Genomic DNA, 11,549 nt, shown 5'->3' on the forward strand with positions numbered 1-11,549 from the left:
GCACTTACCCAGTTTCCTCAGTTTTTTTAATTTCACGCTGCACACCATGCTGAGATAAGGCAACCTTTCAGCTAATAGTTGTTTGGGAATTACCTTGTTGGTACAAAAATGCTACGTAACTAGTGATTTAATTAAAGAAATGGGAACAAAAGATTTGCAGTTTCTTTTAACTTGATGAAGCCAAGGCCTATTGACTTCTTGTTAGTTATTATGGTAAACATCAGTTGGGTGTTTCTGTTTGCCATCATAAAAATAAATTGTTTGACAACACTCAGACCTAAACATTCAGATGGGATCTCAGTTGGTAGGATGCTCACTAAGGCTACCAACCACTGAGGCTCAAACCTGCACTGGAGGAGTAAAGGTAAGGCTTTAGATCCTAAGAACGCTGTGCTACTTGCTAAGCATGGCGGTGGTAGCATCATGCTCTGGGGATGTTTTGCTGCCAATGGTACTCGTGTGTTACACAAAGCGGATGGAATAATAAGCAGGACTACCTCCACATTCTTTAACTTCACCTCAAATCAGCAGATGACTTACACTGTTAAAAAAATCCGTAAATTTAGGGGTCCCTTTACCGTGGATTTGCTACGGATTCGCTCCGTTTTGCGAAATACGGAAAGTTTGCTGTTGCGCAAGGCAGAATTTTCTCCCCCAGCCAGAATATTCCGACGCCATTACTTTCAGTGCGGTCAGTGCCTACCTAAATTTCTGCAAGTCACAAGGAAAGTTGGAAACAGGTTGGTTGTGTAGAATGAGAATGGAGTGCCACCTTGTTCCCCCTCGTACATTAAATTGGTCTCGATAGGCAGTTGGTAGTGGTATGTATGTGAGTGGACGTTTGCTGCTAGCTGCGTTAGCATTAGCCAGCCGCCTGCGCTTCGTAAGTACGTCAAAAACCATTTTTTCCCTCCCTCTTACATGAAATTTGGTCTCGATAGTCAGTTGGTAGCCATGTGTGTTTCATGGTAACATTTGAATGTGTGGGTTTTGCGTTATTTTGAAGCGTGGTTTGCCCAACTAAAGTTAACGTTAGCCCATAAGTTGGATGCGCGCGCTTGTGTGTGTGTGTGTGTGTGTGTAAATTAGCCACATGTGTGTATTGTTATAGCTCGCTGTGTTACGTTAGCATGCAACTGAACATGGTAATAATTAAAAGGGGTGATAGTTAAGTAGAATCAGATTTCATTGCAGAAAACATTGCAGCCCAAAGAGAGTGGCCCATGCAGCCCAACGCAGATTACTTATTTGAAGGTACCTGAAAAGTGAATGTGCTTCACTGTGCTGATATAAATTTATTGTTTTCATATTGATTCTGTTCTGATTCTGGCTATCCTTCAATTGGCAAATTCAATCTCTTAAAAATGTTGACTTGTAACATTTGTGGCTTTAACGCTCGGTCTTCGACTGATTACTTGAAACACTGCCGAACACACAGAAATAATAATAATGTATCTTTTTTATGTGGCCATAGGGATTGCAGAAGGAAGTTTAACACATACAGTAGCCTTGCTGTGCATATGTCACGAGCTCATGTAGACAGAAGGAGCACACAAACATGGAACCGTGATGTGTCTGTACAGTTAAGGTGCTTGTTTAATTTTTGCAGCAGTGAATATGATGATCTTAAAACTTTAAAGTGTCATTTGAGTGGTCACATAGATGAGGGTTTGACTGTAACATGTCCCTTTGATGGATGTTCTAAGACATTCAATGTAAAGTCATCCTTTTTAACGCATATTTCCAGATACCATAAAGGGTGGGATGTTACCAAGATAGCCCCAGTTCATATATGTGAACTAACAGAACGGTCTTTCCAAGGTGAAGGATCACATGTAGAACCTGAAGAACCTGAAAGTTTTAACACTGATGCAGAACAAAGTGATAATTTCTGCAGTGATCAAGTGAAAGACAACTTCACAGAGAGTCTTGCTCAGTTTTACTTGGGTTTACAGGCAAAATATTTGGTTCCAGCCTCCACAATAACAGAAATAGCAAATGAAATGAGAACTATAAGTGATATTCAACAGGAATATACTGTGGATGCACTAGCCTGTGAACTGGGGCAGTATGGTGTTCCAAAGGAGACTGTAACATCTCTTGGGAATAGTATATACGAGCAGAGCCCTATGCACAAGGCATTACATGAAAAGGGTCATTTAACTACGCAACACAAGAGGCTGAAATATTACAAGTCACACTATGACTATGTTGAACCTGTTGAAGTCTTTCTTGGACGCAATCGCAGTGGCCAGAAGAGGCACTATCATTACATCCCAATACTGGAAACCCTCAAAGTAATTCTGAAACAGCAAGGTTTAGATCAGCACAGTCCTAGTTCAAATTCTGAAGATGATGTACTGTGTGATGTCACTGATGGGTGGGCCATCAAATCCAATGCCATGTTTTCCTCAGACCCAGACAGTTTAAAGGTAATGCTCTTTCAGGATGCTTTTGAGGTGGCTAATCCACTCGGATCTGCCAAGACAAAGCATAAAGTATTGGCTGTCTACTTCACACTTGGAAATTTTCATCCACACCAACGATCAACTGTTGATCAGATACAGTTGGCATTACTCTGTGTAGAGAAAGATTGCAAATACTTTGGAATGGATAAGATTTTCAATAAGCTAGTGTCAGACTTGTGTGAGCTGGAGGAAAGGGGCATATCTTTCAATGGAAAAATATATAAAGGCACTGTTGTGTGCATAATGGGCGATAATCTGGGCTCCCACATGGTTGGTGGCTTTACAGAAAATTTCAGCACAGCTCAATATTTCTGCAGATACTGTTTGGCAACAAAAAGTGAATTTCAGTCGAACCCTCTCACAGTTTTCACTCATAGAAATCAAGCTGATCATAATGAGACTGTGCGGTTTCTGGAAAGTAACGATGAAGTACACACTCATCACGGTGTTAAATGTGACAGTGTTTTCAACAAACTGTCCAACTTTCATGTGTGTCAGCCAGGCTTACCAGCTTGTTTAGCTCATGATCTGTTTGAGGGGGTAGTAGATTATGATTTGGCATTGTTTTTGCAGTTCTTAATCAGAACACAAAAGTGGTTCAGTTATGAGGTTCTTAATGAAAGAATCAAATCATTTCCTGGTGAAAGCATCAACAAGCTAAACACTATTCCCACTACAGGAGCCAGGCTTGGAGGACATGCAGCCCAAAACAGGTGGCTTTTGAAATTCTTGCCTGTTTTGGTGCATGACACAATTGAAGATGCTGATAATGAAGTATGGGGACTTGTACTACTTCTGAGGGAGCTTGTTGAATTTGTCTGTGCACCTCGGCTCTCAGAGTTGCAGATTGCTTTCATGAAGGGACTGATTGAACTGTATGTGGAATTGAGGCAAGAGCTGTTTCCAAGAGTTCAACTTAGACCAAAACACCACTATCTGCTTCACTATGCACACTTGACTTTACAATTTGGCCCACTCATATATACTTGGACAATGCGCTTTGAATCAAAACATTCTTATTTTAAAAGGTGCATTAGGGCAAGTAAGAACTTCATAAATGTAACCAAGTCTCTGGCTGAACGGCACCAGTTGCTTCAGGCTTATCAGTCTTGTGGTACCTTGTTTCGTTCCCAGGTTCATGTCTCAGACTCAACACGGTTCTACCCAGAGCTCTATGACCAGAACATAAAGACAGTGGTTGGAGAATTTGATTTGAACTCAAGTAACTCAGTTGTCACAGAGAGTGTGCAGGTTAAAGGCACTACATATGCAAATGGAATGCTGGTCTTACTGAGCTACGCAAAAGGACTACTGCAGTTAGGACAAATAGCAAGCATTTTTGTAAAAAATGAAACTACTGTCCTACTTTTGCTTCGAGGGAAAACTGCCAGCTGGATACCTGAGCTTGGACTCTATGAACTTGATGAAAATGCTTCTGACCTGTTCAGTTGCCATGATTTGAACAAACCAGAGAGGTACTCGGTGGCTCATTCCTCTTAAACACACACCAACATGGAACTTGTGAAAAACTATGTCAAGAAAGCAATGCCATCGCTCAGTAGCGATCAGATGGATACACTCATGGCTAAACTGGAGGAATTAGGAGTTCTCTCTGTAGATGACCTGAGCCTTGTGGACCTGGAGGACATTAAAGACACTCTGCCATTCATTCAGTGCAAAAGATTCGTCAGAGCTGTCAAAGCATTGGAAGCAGGTGAGTTTTTGCCCCTCTGTTTTAATGCAAGTTTTCTGAAACTACAAAGGTTTATTCCAAAAATGCAAAAAAAAAAGTTGCCATCAGCTGTACATGGCAATAATTACTCTATAATTGGTTTTCATAATTAGGTCCATTTGTATTCCTGGTTGACCCAAACTGGACATTGAGGACCAATGTATTAATTGATTTGCAACAATTGTGATGTGTTTAATTTATGGAGATGTTTGTCATGTCATCCATAGATTCACAAACTCCACCGCAGTTCACCCGGCCTGGCCCCTCATCAACACCTGAACCACAGAGGTTTCAGCTGCCCTCAACACCACCTGAGACAGCCGACTCCCCATCCCAAGACACATATTCTGTACCATGGCACAAATTTCCCTCAAAAGTCATGGATGAGTTACGTAAAAAAAAGTACATAATGGGGAAAGACAGACGAGAGATGGTTCGGATCGTCGCTGAAGATTACCTCCGTAAACACCCAGGAAGACCTGGTAGACAAAAGCTGAGGGAACTCGCCAGTATGACTGTAGGACAATATCCTGCCTCCTTCAAGCTGACAGAGCCGTTTGGAAACAAACCTTTTGCAAAAGATGGTTCTGAAACTCTCTTTCGTCAGCTGGAACACAGAATTAAAAATATGAAGAGGCCACAAAGCTCACTGAAGAGGCAAGCAGGGGGTGAAAATTCAACAAAGAAAAGGCCCAGGAATTCAGATCTGTATGGATGTGTGGCGTGGGATCCAATCATTGAGGGGGCCGTGTGTAGAGAAGACCTGCTGTCTAAACGAGATGAGTTGAAACGTGCCTTTCAAACCCAGGATCTTCAGGTGGGTCTGCAATCATCCATTACAGATACAGAAAGCTTTATTAATCCTCGAAGGGCAATTCGGTTCCTACAGTCCACCATCTAGACATACAACCATTCACACAGCAATAGTATATAGCAGGAGTAATGCGATAAGGTCTGGGTCCAAGTAAAATTTAGGACACATTGTGAAATTGTAGATCGTCTGTAGATCACTATGCCCATAGTCAATTGAAATTGATACCCTGTTTTATTATTTTAATTGGTTAGTTTGACTAACTGTTCGACTGTATGTCTAACTGCCTCATACAGTGGGGCAAAAAAGTATTTAGTCAGCGACCGATTGTGCAAGTTCCCCCACCTAAAATGATGACAGAGGTCAGTAATTTGTACCAGAGGTACACTTCAACTGTGAGAGACAGAATGTGAAAAAAAAATCCATGAATCCACATGGTAGGATTTGTAAAGAATTTATTCGTAAATTAGGGTGGAAAATAAGTATTTGGTCACCTCAAACAAGGAAAATCTCTGGCTCTCACAGACCTGTAACGTCTTCTGTAAGAAGCTTTTCTGTCCCCCACTCGTTACCTGTATGAATGGCACCTGTTTGAACTCATCATCTGTATAAAAGACACCTGTCCACAGCCTCAAACAGTCAGACTCCAAACTCCGCCATGGCCAAGACCAAAGAGCTTTCGAAGGACACCAGGAAAAGTATTGTAGACCTGCACCAGACTGGAAAGAGTGAATCTGCAATAGGCAAGCAGCTTGGTGTGAAAAAATCAACTGTGGGAGCAATCATCAGAAAATGGAAGACATACAAGACCACTGATAATCTCCCTCGATCTGGGGCTCCACGCAAGATCTCATCCCGTGGGGTCAAAATGATCATGAGAACGGTGAGCAAAGATCCCAGAACCACACGGGGGGACCTGGTGAATGACCTGCAGAGAGCTGGGACCAAAGTAACAAAGGTCACCATCAGTAACACACTACAACGGCAGGGAATCAAATCCCGCAGTGCCAGACGTGTTCCGCTGCTGAAGCCAGTGCATGTCCAGGCCCGTCTGAAGTTTGCCAGAGAGCACATGGATGATACAGCAGAGGATTGGGAGAATGTCATGTGGTCAGATGAAACCAAAGTAGAACTTTTTGGTATAAACTCAACTCGTCGTGTTTGGAGGAAGAAGAATACTGAGTTGCATCCCAAGAACACCATACCTACTGTGAAGCATGGGGTTGGAAACATCATGCTATGGGGCTGTTTTTCTGCCAAGGGGACAGGACGACTGATCCGTGTTAAGGACAGAATGAATGGGGCCATGTATCGTGAGATTTGAGCCAAAACCTCCTTCCATCAGTGAGAACTTTGAAGATGAAACGAGGCTGGGTCTTCCAACATGACAATAATCCAAAACACACCGCCCGGGCAACAAAGGAGTGGCTCCGTAAGAAGCATTTGAAAGTCCTGGAGTGGCCTAGCCAGTCTCCAGACCTCAACCCCATAGAAAATCTGTGGCGGGAGTTGAAAGTCCGTGTTGCTCGGCGACAGCCCCAAAACATCACTGCTCTCGAGAAGATCTGCATGGAGGAATGGGCCAAAATACCAGCTACTGTGTGTGCAAACCTGGTAAAGACCTATAGTAAACGTTTGACCTCTGTTATTGCCAACAAAGGTTATGTTACAAAGTATTGAGTTGTATTTTTGTTATTGACCAAATACTTATTTTCCACCCTGATTTACGAATAAATTCTTTACAAATCCTACCATGTGGATTCATGGATTTTTTTTTTTTCACATTCTGTCTCTCACAGTTGAAGTGTACCTCTGGTGCAAATTACTGACCTCTGTCATCATTTTAGGTGGGGGAACTTGCACAATCGGTGGCTGACTAAATACTTTTTTGCCCCACTGTATCTTTAGGAGTCATCTGTTCGAAAATTGATGACTGAAACATATCCCATTCAGCGTGAAATCCTCAACGATGATGATACCACTATTGCCGTTGTAAAGGACGAGTGGCCGTTCCTGTTTGAAGTTCCTCACCTGTTTGATCATGCATCTAAACTCCTTGGCTTCTCTGTACAAAACAAGCTGGCACAGGTGTGTTTTTATTGTTATTATTATGATTGTGCTGTGCTGCTCCATATGGAGAGAATTTTGTCTTTATTAATCAATCAAAAAAAGATTTGCAACCAAAAAGAGAGTTGAGACCAAAAAAGATAAACTGGCAACCAATCAAATAGAATAACTTGGATGAACAATCAAATGGAATAGATTTGAGACCAAAAATCAGGAAGTGACAACCAAAAAAGCAGGACATTTGAGATCAAAACAGAACAGGTTGCAAATGAAAATGAAATAATTCATTTTTATTTTTTTCAAAATTCTCTCCATAGCTCCAAACGAAAATTAGTGTTAGTCTTATGTACTTGTACAAAATTAACACCTTGAACCTTGAACAGGAACTTTCCAAAAAAGAAAAGGGGATCAATGACTTCCTTGACTCCAAAGGGATGAAGACGGGCGAAGGTCCAATACAGCTCATCTGTGGCATTTCAAAATACTTCAAGGAAGACTCTTATAAACTCTTCCACAAAAAAGAGGTAGATGTTGTAGATTTTAAACTGTGTGCAAGATAATTATTTGCATCCAGTGGTGAACCAAGTAACCAACCACAGTAGGAAGTATAGATTCCCCTAATTGTGCTGCTGATATTCTCTATAAACTCTCTATCTATAAACTATTTACATTAATGTTTGTGCATAATGGCTACCTCTGTCTGATGAAGACACTAGCAGATAGTCAATTTGCCAGCAGGTTTGTGTGCACTGGAAACATTAATTCATGTATCATGTCTGTCACCAAAACAGATCTCTGCAGATCCTGAAGTCGAACTCCCAGTGACCCCATGCATCCTAATCAGAGGTTTGTAGTTAAATCTTTTTTTGTATCCCAGCAAGCTGTTGTTAGCTGTTGTTATAAGCTGTTGTTGTGTCATATTTATTAAAGAAATTTTTGCTTGCCTTAAAATATAGGATTTTTTTTTTTTTGTAAATGGTACATGGTTTTTATCTGTGTTTAAGGTGACCAGCAATTCAAGATTGCTGTTGATGGGTTACTTGTCAATGACCACATCACCTCTCCCATTGTGGCCTTGAGCTACGTCTTCTCCATGTTTTATGTCTGCAACGTCCAATACCCACCGGAGATGGCTTTTACTCTCGAATTCATGCAAAGGTAAGCACTCATTGTTTGGAAATACTTTGTAAATGTGACTTTGCCGTGCCTTTCTGCACCTGACCTGCTTTTTGTCAATCTACACTAAACCCGTTTGTCTGAGATGTACAAGCTCAAAATGTGTCGCCACATGCTGTGAGCTTTTAGATCAGCTGTTATTGGTTTATGATCCCCCTGAATATGGATTTGTTCGGAGATTTTGTAGCTCCCTGTTGAAGACTATTGTTGGAATAAATGTGTCATATCTTTTTAAAGGGCAGGTAACATGCTTTTTGCTTTAAATAGTGTCCTAAGTCAATCAATAACAAAACAAACATAACATGATTCTAGTTGGGAAATGGAGCAAAACCATATTTTTCTCAGAATGGTTTGTTCACACAAAATTCGTTTGAGCTATCTCTTTAAAACCATTAGCACCTGAGACCAGGTTATGTCAGTGGTGGTCAAACCTTTTCATGTCAAAGACACACAAACTGAAATTTATTTGGCTGCAGACCCCAAACTCAAAATATGTTGTTTCAGGGACCCCCCCCCCCCCCGAAGGAAAGACTAAACATATTAATTTAAAAAATACTACATAGTGGATTCATGCCCAAATGTTAATACTTGTACTGATGTGTAACGTGCACTGAATGTCACAGTTTCTCCACTCCATGTTTGAATAACCCCCAGGACAGTCCGTGTTCAAATGTGCTGTTACACCTTTTGATAGGACAATGTCAACTGTGTTTTCTATCCCCTTCTGTGTTCTGTGCATTTATAATATCCCTGCATACACATTGAGGATGCATGCTGTCATGTGTTGGTGATAAGCAGACTTCTCGCCCTTGCAAACATTTCTGTATATGCGCAGTGTGAATGCATGTGTCTTGAAAAGACAAAGGAAGAGATAAGCTTAGCCACTGGCACCAGCACCACAACAACATTGGGTTCTAGACAGATGGTCAACTAGAATGATAGAGAGGTTCACACATAGGGGCATATTGAAGAAAACAAATGTAGAATTTTATTGAACTGCTCCACTCCTGTCAAGCCACACTACACGTGCAAACTTTGTCTGCATATCACTATTGTTTTGTTTTTTTTCCTCAGAGTTTTCTTTGGGGTCAATCCTGAGCGAGGCTCCAAGGCAGAGAAGAAGGGGAAGAAACGGCACTTCATTCCTCCACAGGTGTGCAAGCTGGTTTCTCAGCTGAAGGAATTTGAATGCAAGCAGAAGGAATCTGAATGGGCCATTTGAGCTGTTCTCAGAGCTCAGAAAATACCTTTTTGGACTGAATGTACACACACACACACACACACACACACACACACACACACACACACACACACACACAAAGGCAAATCCAAAAACATGGGGCTTGGGAGTAGAAATACAGATTTTTACAGTATTAGGTGACTTCAGATGTTTTAACTAGATGCCCACAACACACATGCTGCAGTTTCAAATCCCCCATGTTAAGGGGGAGGGAAGGTGGGTGATATTTGTCATTCCAGTTAAGCTTTTCCTGTCATTGTGGAGTTGGAGGTGTAAGTTTTAAATTTTTTTTAGTTTTAAGTTGTTTTAAGAGTTTTAAAAATCTCTTTATGGCATGTTGCACAGTCATCCTTCTAAGGTCATGGTTGTTATTGCTGCACTGATGTTTTATAGAAAAGTTGTATAATGTAATACTTCTAATGTTCTATTTGTTTTTTGTAGAAAGGTCAGCCACTGGTTGCAGAGCTCTGCCTGTCGGTGTGATATGTGGAGTTGGAGGTGTAGGTTTCTGCATCCTCCTGGAGGGGGCTCCTCATTTTGCACTGACAGGTGAGACAGCAACTGCAATGCTGGCAGTTTTATTGTCTTATTTTGTCATTGTCTTTAACAAATCAATTTGTTATTAATGCCTGTCAGCCTGTGGATGCTAAAAAGTTGCTAGATTTGGCATCTCCCTGCTAAAGGACATGGCTGTATTTCTTTGAGAGAACAGCTGGTTTATGTATGTAAAATTTCTCTGAATGTGAAGGTGATGTTCTGAATGTTTTAATGGTTGTAATGTAAATATTGCAAATCATTCACCACAAAAAGTGAAATCACTTTAAAGCACTGGCAGCTGTTAAAGGAAATAAATAATTGCTGTGATTCTACATTTGTGCTTTATTGATGGTAAACGGTATAGAGAATGGTACAGAATTAAACATTTTAGGATGACTGAAGTGTCCGTAAATGGTATGGATTGAGTACTTAAATAATACGGAATATTCCATTTTAGGTTTGATGGAACTGTCCGTAAATGGTAAAGAAAAAGTCAGGTAAATCTACGGAAATATCTGTTATAGGGTTTACGGAATTGTCTGTGCAATAACGCCGAAATTTATGGAAAATACGGAATTTTCCATTTTAGGTTTGACGGAAATGTCCGTCAATGGTACAGAAAAACTCGGGTAAATCTACAGAAATATCCGTTTTAAGGTTTACGGAAGTGCCCGTACAATAACGGAAAAAGTGCTAGTAATTAATTACCAGCACTTTTTCCGTTTTATAACGGAATTTTTTTTAACAGTGTAATTGGGTGCTCTGACAGCACAATATTCCAAAAAAACACCAAAACGTGTTTTGGAGTGGACAAAGCAACTAACATTACGAAAAAACCCCGACCTAAAGCCTATCTAAAATTTGTGGGCTATGCTAAAAGCTGCGTCCTTACCAGGAAACAAGCCAATTTAAATGAAGCCAACCAATTCTGCCAAGATGAGTAGTCACATATCACATATCCAGCCAGAATGATGCCAGAAGCTCGTTGTGTCAGGGTTCTGGGTTTTCTCTTTGTTAGTCTATAGTTTATTTCTACAGGGTCTAGTTTCTTGTGGTCCTGGTTTAATTTCCCTCTCCCCTGTGTCTTCCTCTGTGTGTTTAAGTTTATGATGTGAGTTCTTGTGCCTTGTGTCCACTCCTTACGTTCCGTGTTTCCCTCATCCCGTCATGTCTGTGCTTCCTCTCGTGCCCCTCTGTGCTCTCTCACTCACCCTCTCTCTGTCTCACCCTCCAGTCTGTCTCTCTGTCCTCCCCGTTTTGTCACGTGTGTAATTGCCCTCAGCTGTTCCCTGTTCTCCTTGTGTATTTATTGTCTGTGCTCACCTCCGTTCGTTGTCGCGTCGTCTCCTCACACTGTGTGTTTCCTCCGCGCTCCTAGTTCCCTGTGTTCCCAGCGTAGCGCCCTCGTGTCTCTGGTTTTTGATTCGAGTTTCTTGTTTATGGCTCCTTGTGTTTAGTGTGTTTTTCCAGCAATAAAGCTGCCGTTTTGAGTTCATCCCTCCCCACGTATGAGTCCTG

General features: G+C 41.3%; 1 protein-coding gene across 5 annotated transcripts; it reads left to right on the forward strand.

Moving 5' to 3' along the window:
- The first annotated feature begins 643 nt into the window (after positions 1–643).
- LOC147326202 (uncharacterized) lies at positions 644–10,700 on the forward strand. 5 transcript variants are annotated; one of them, XM_086301246.1, is made up of 8 exons: positions 644–740; positions 3,603–4,182; positions 4,428–5,017; positions 6,965–7,099; positions 7,462–7,602; positions 7,870–7,924; positions 8,083–8,236; positions 9,329–10,700. In XM_086301246.1, the coding sequence occupies exons 2-8, from the start codon at positions 3,981–3,983 to the stop codon at positions 9,474–9,476; spliced, it is 1,425 nt and encodes a 474-aa protein (XP_086157372.1). In that variant the 5' UTR covers positions 644–740; positions 3,603–3,980; the 3' UTR covers positions 9,477–10,700. The 5 variants fall into 5 exon arrangements, with proteins under 5 accessions (XP_086157372.1, XP_086157373.1, XP_086157375.1 ...); XM_086301247.1 differs by lacking the exon at positions 644–740 and having other exon boundaries at positions 2,921–4,182; positions 9,329–9,407; positions 9,936–10,700; XM_086301249.1 differs by lacking the exon at positions 644–740 and having other exon boundaries at positions 2,921–4,182; positions 6,920–7,099.
- Positions 10,701–11,549: the final 849 nt, after the last annotated feature.

Source organism: Aulonocara sp. 'chitande type north' Nkhata Bay, linkage group LG7, assembly GCF_057382095.1.
Source record: "Aulonocara sp. 'chitande type north' Nkhata Bay isolate Kocher_YH1m ecotype deep benthic linkage group LG7, A_spYH_male_GT1.1, whole genome shotgun sequence".
Taxonomy (NCBI): Eukaryota; Metazoa; Chordata; class Actinopteri; order Cichliformes; family Cichlidae; genus Aulonocara; species Aulonocara sp. 'chitande type north' Nkhata Bay.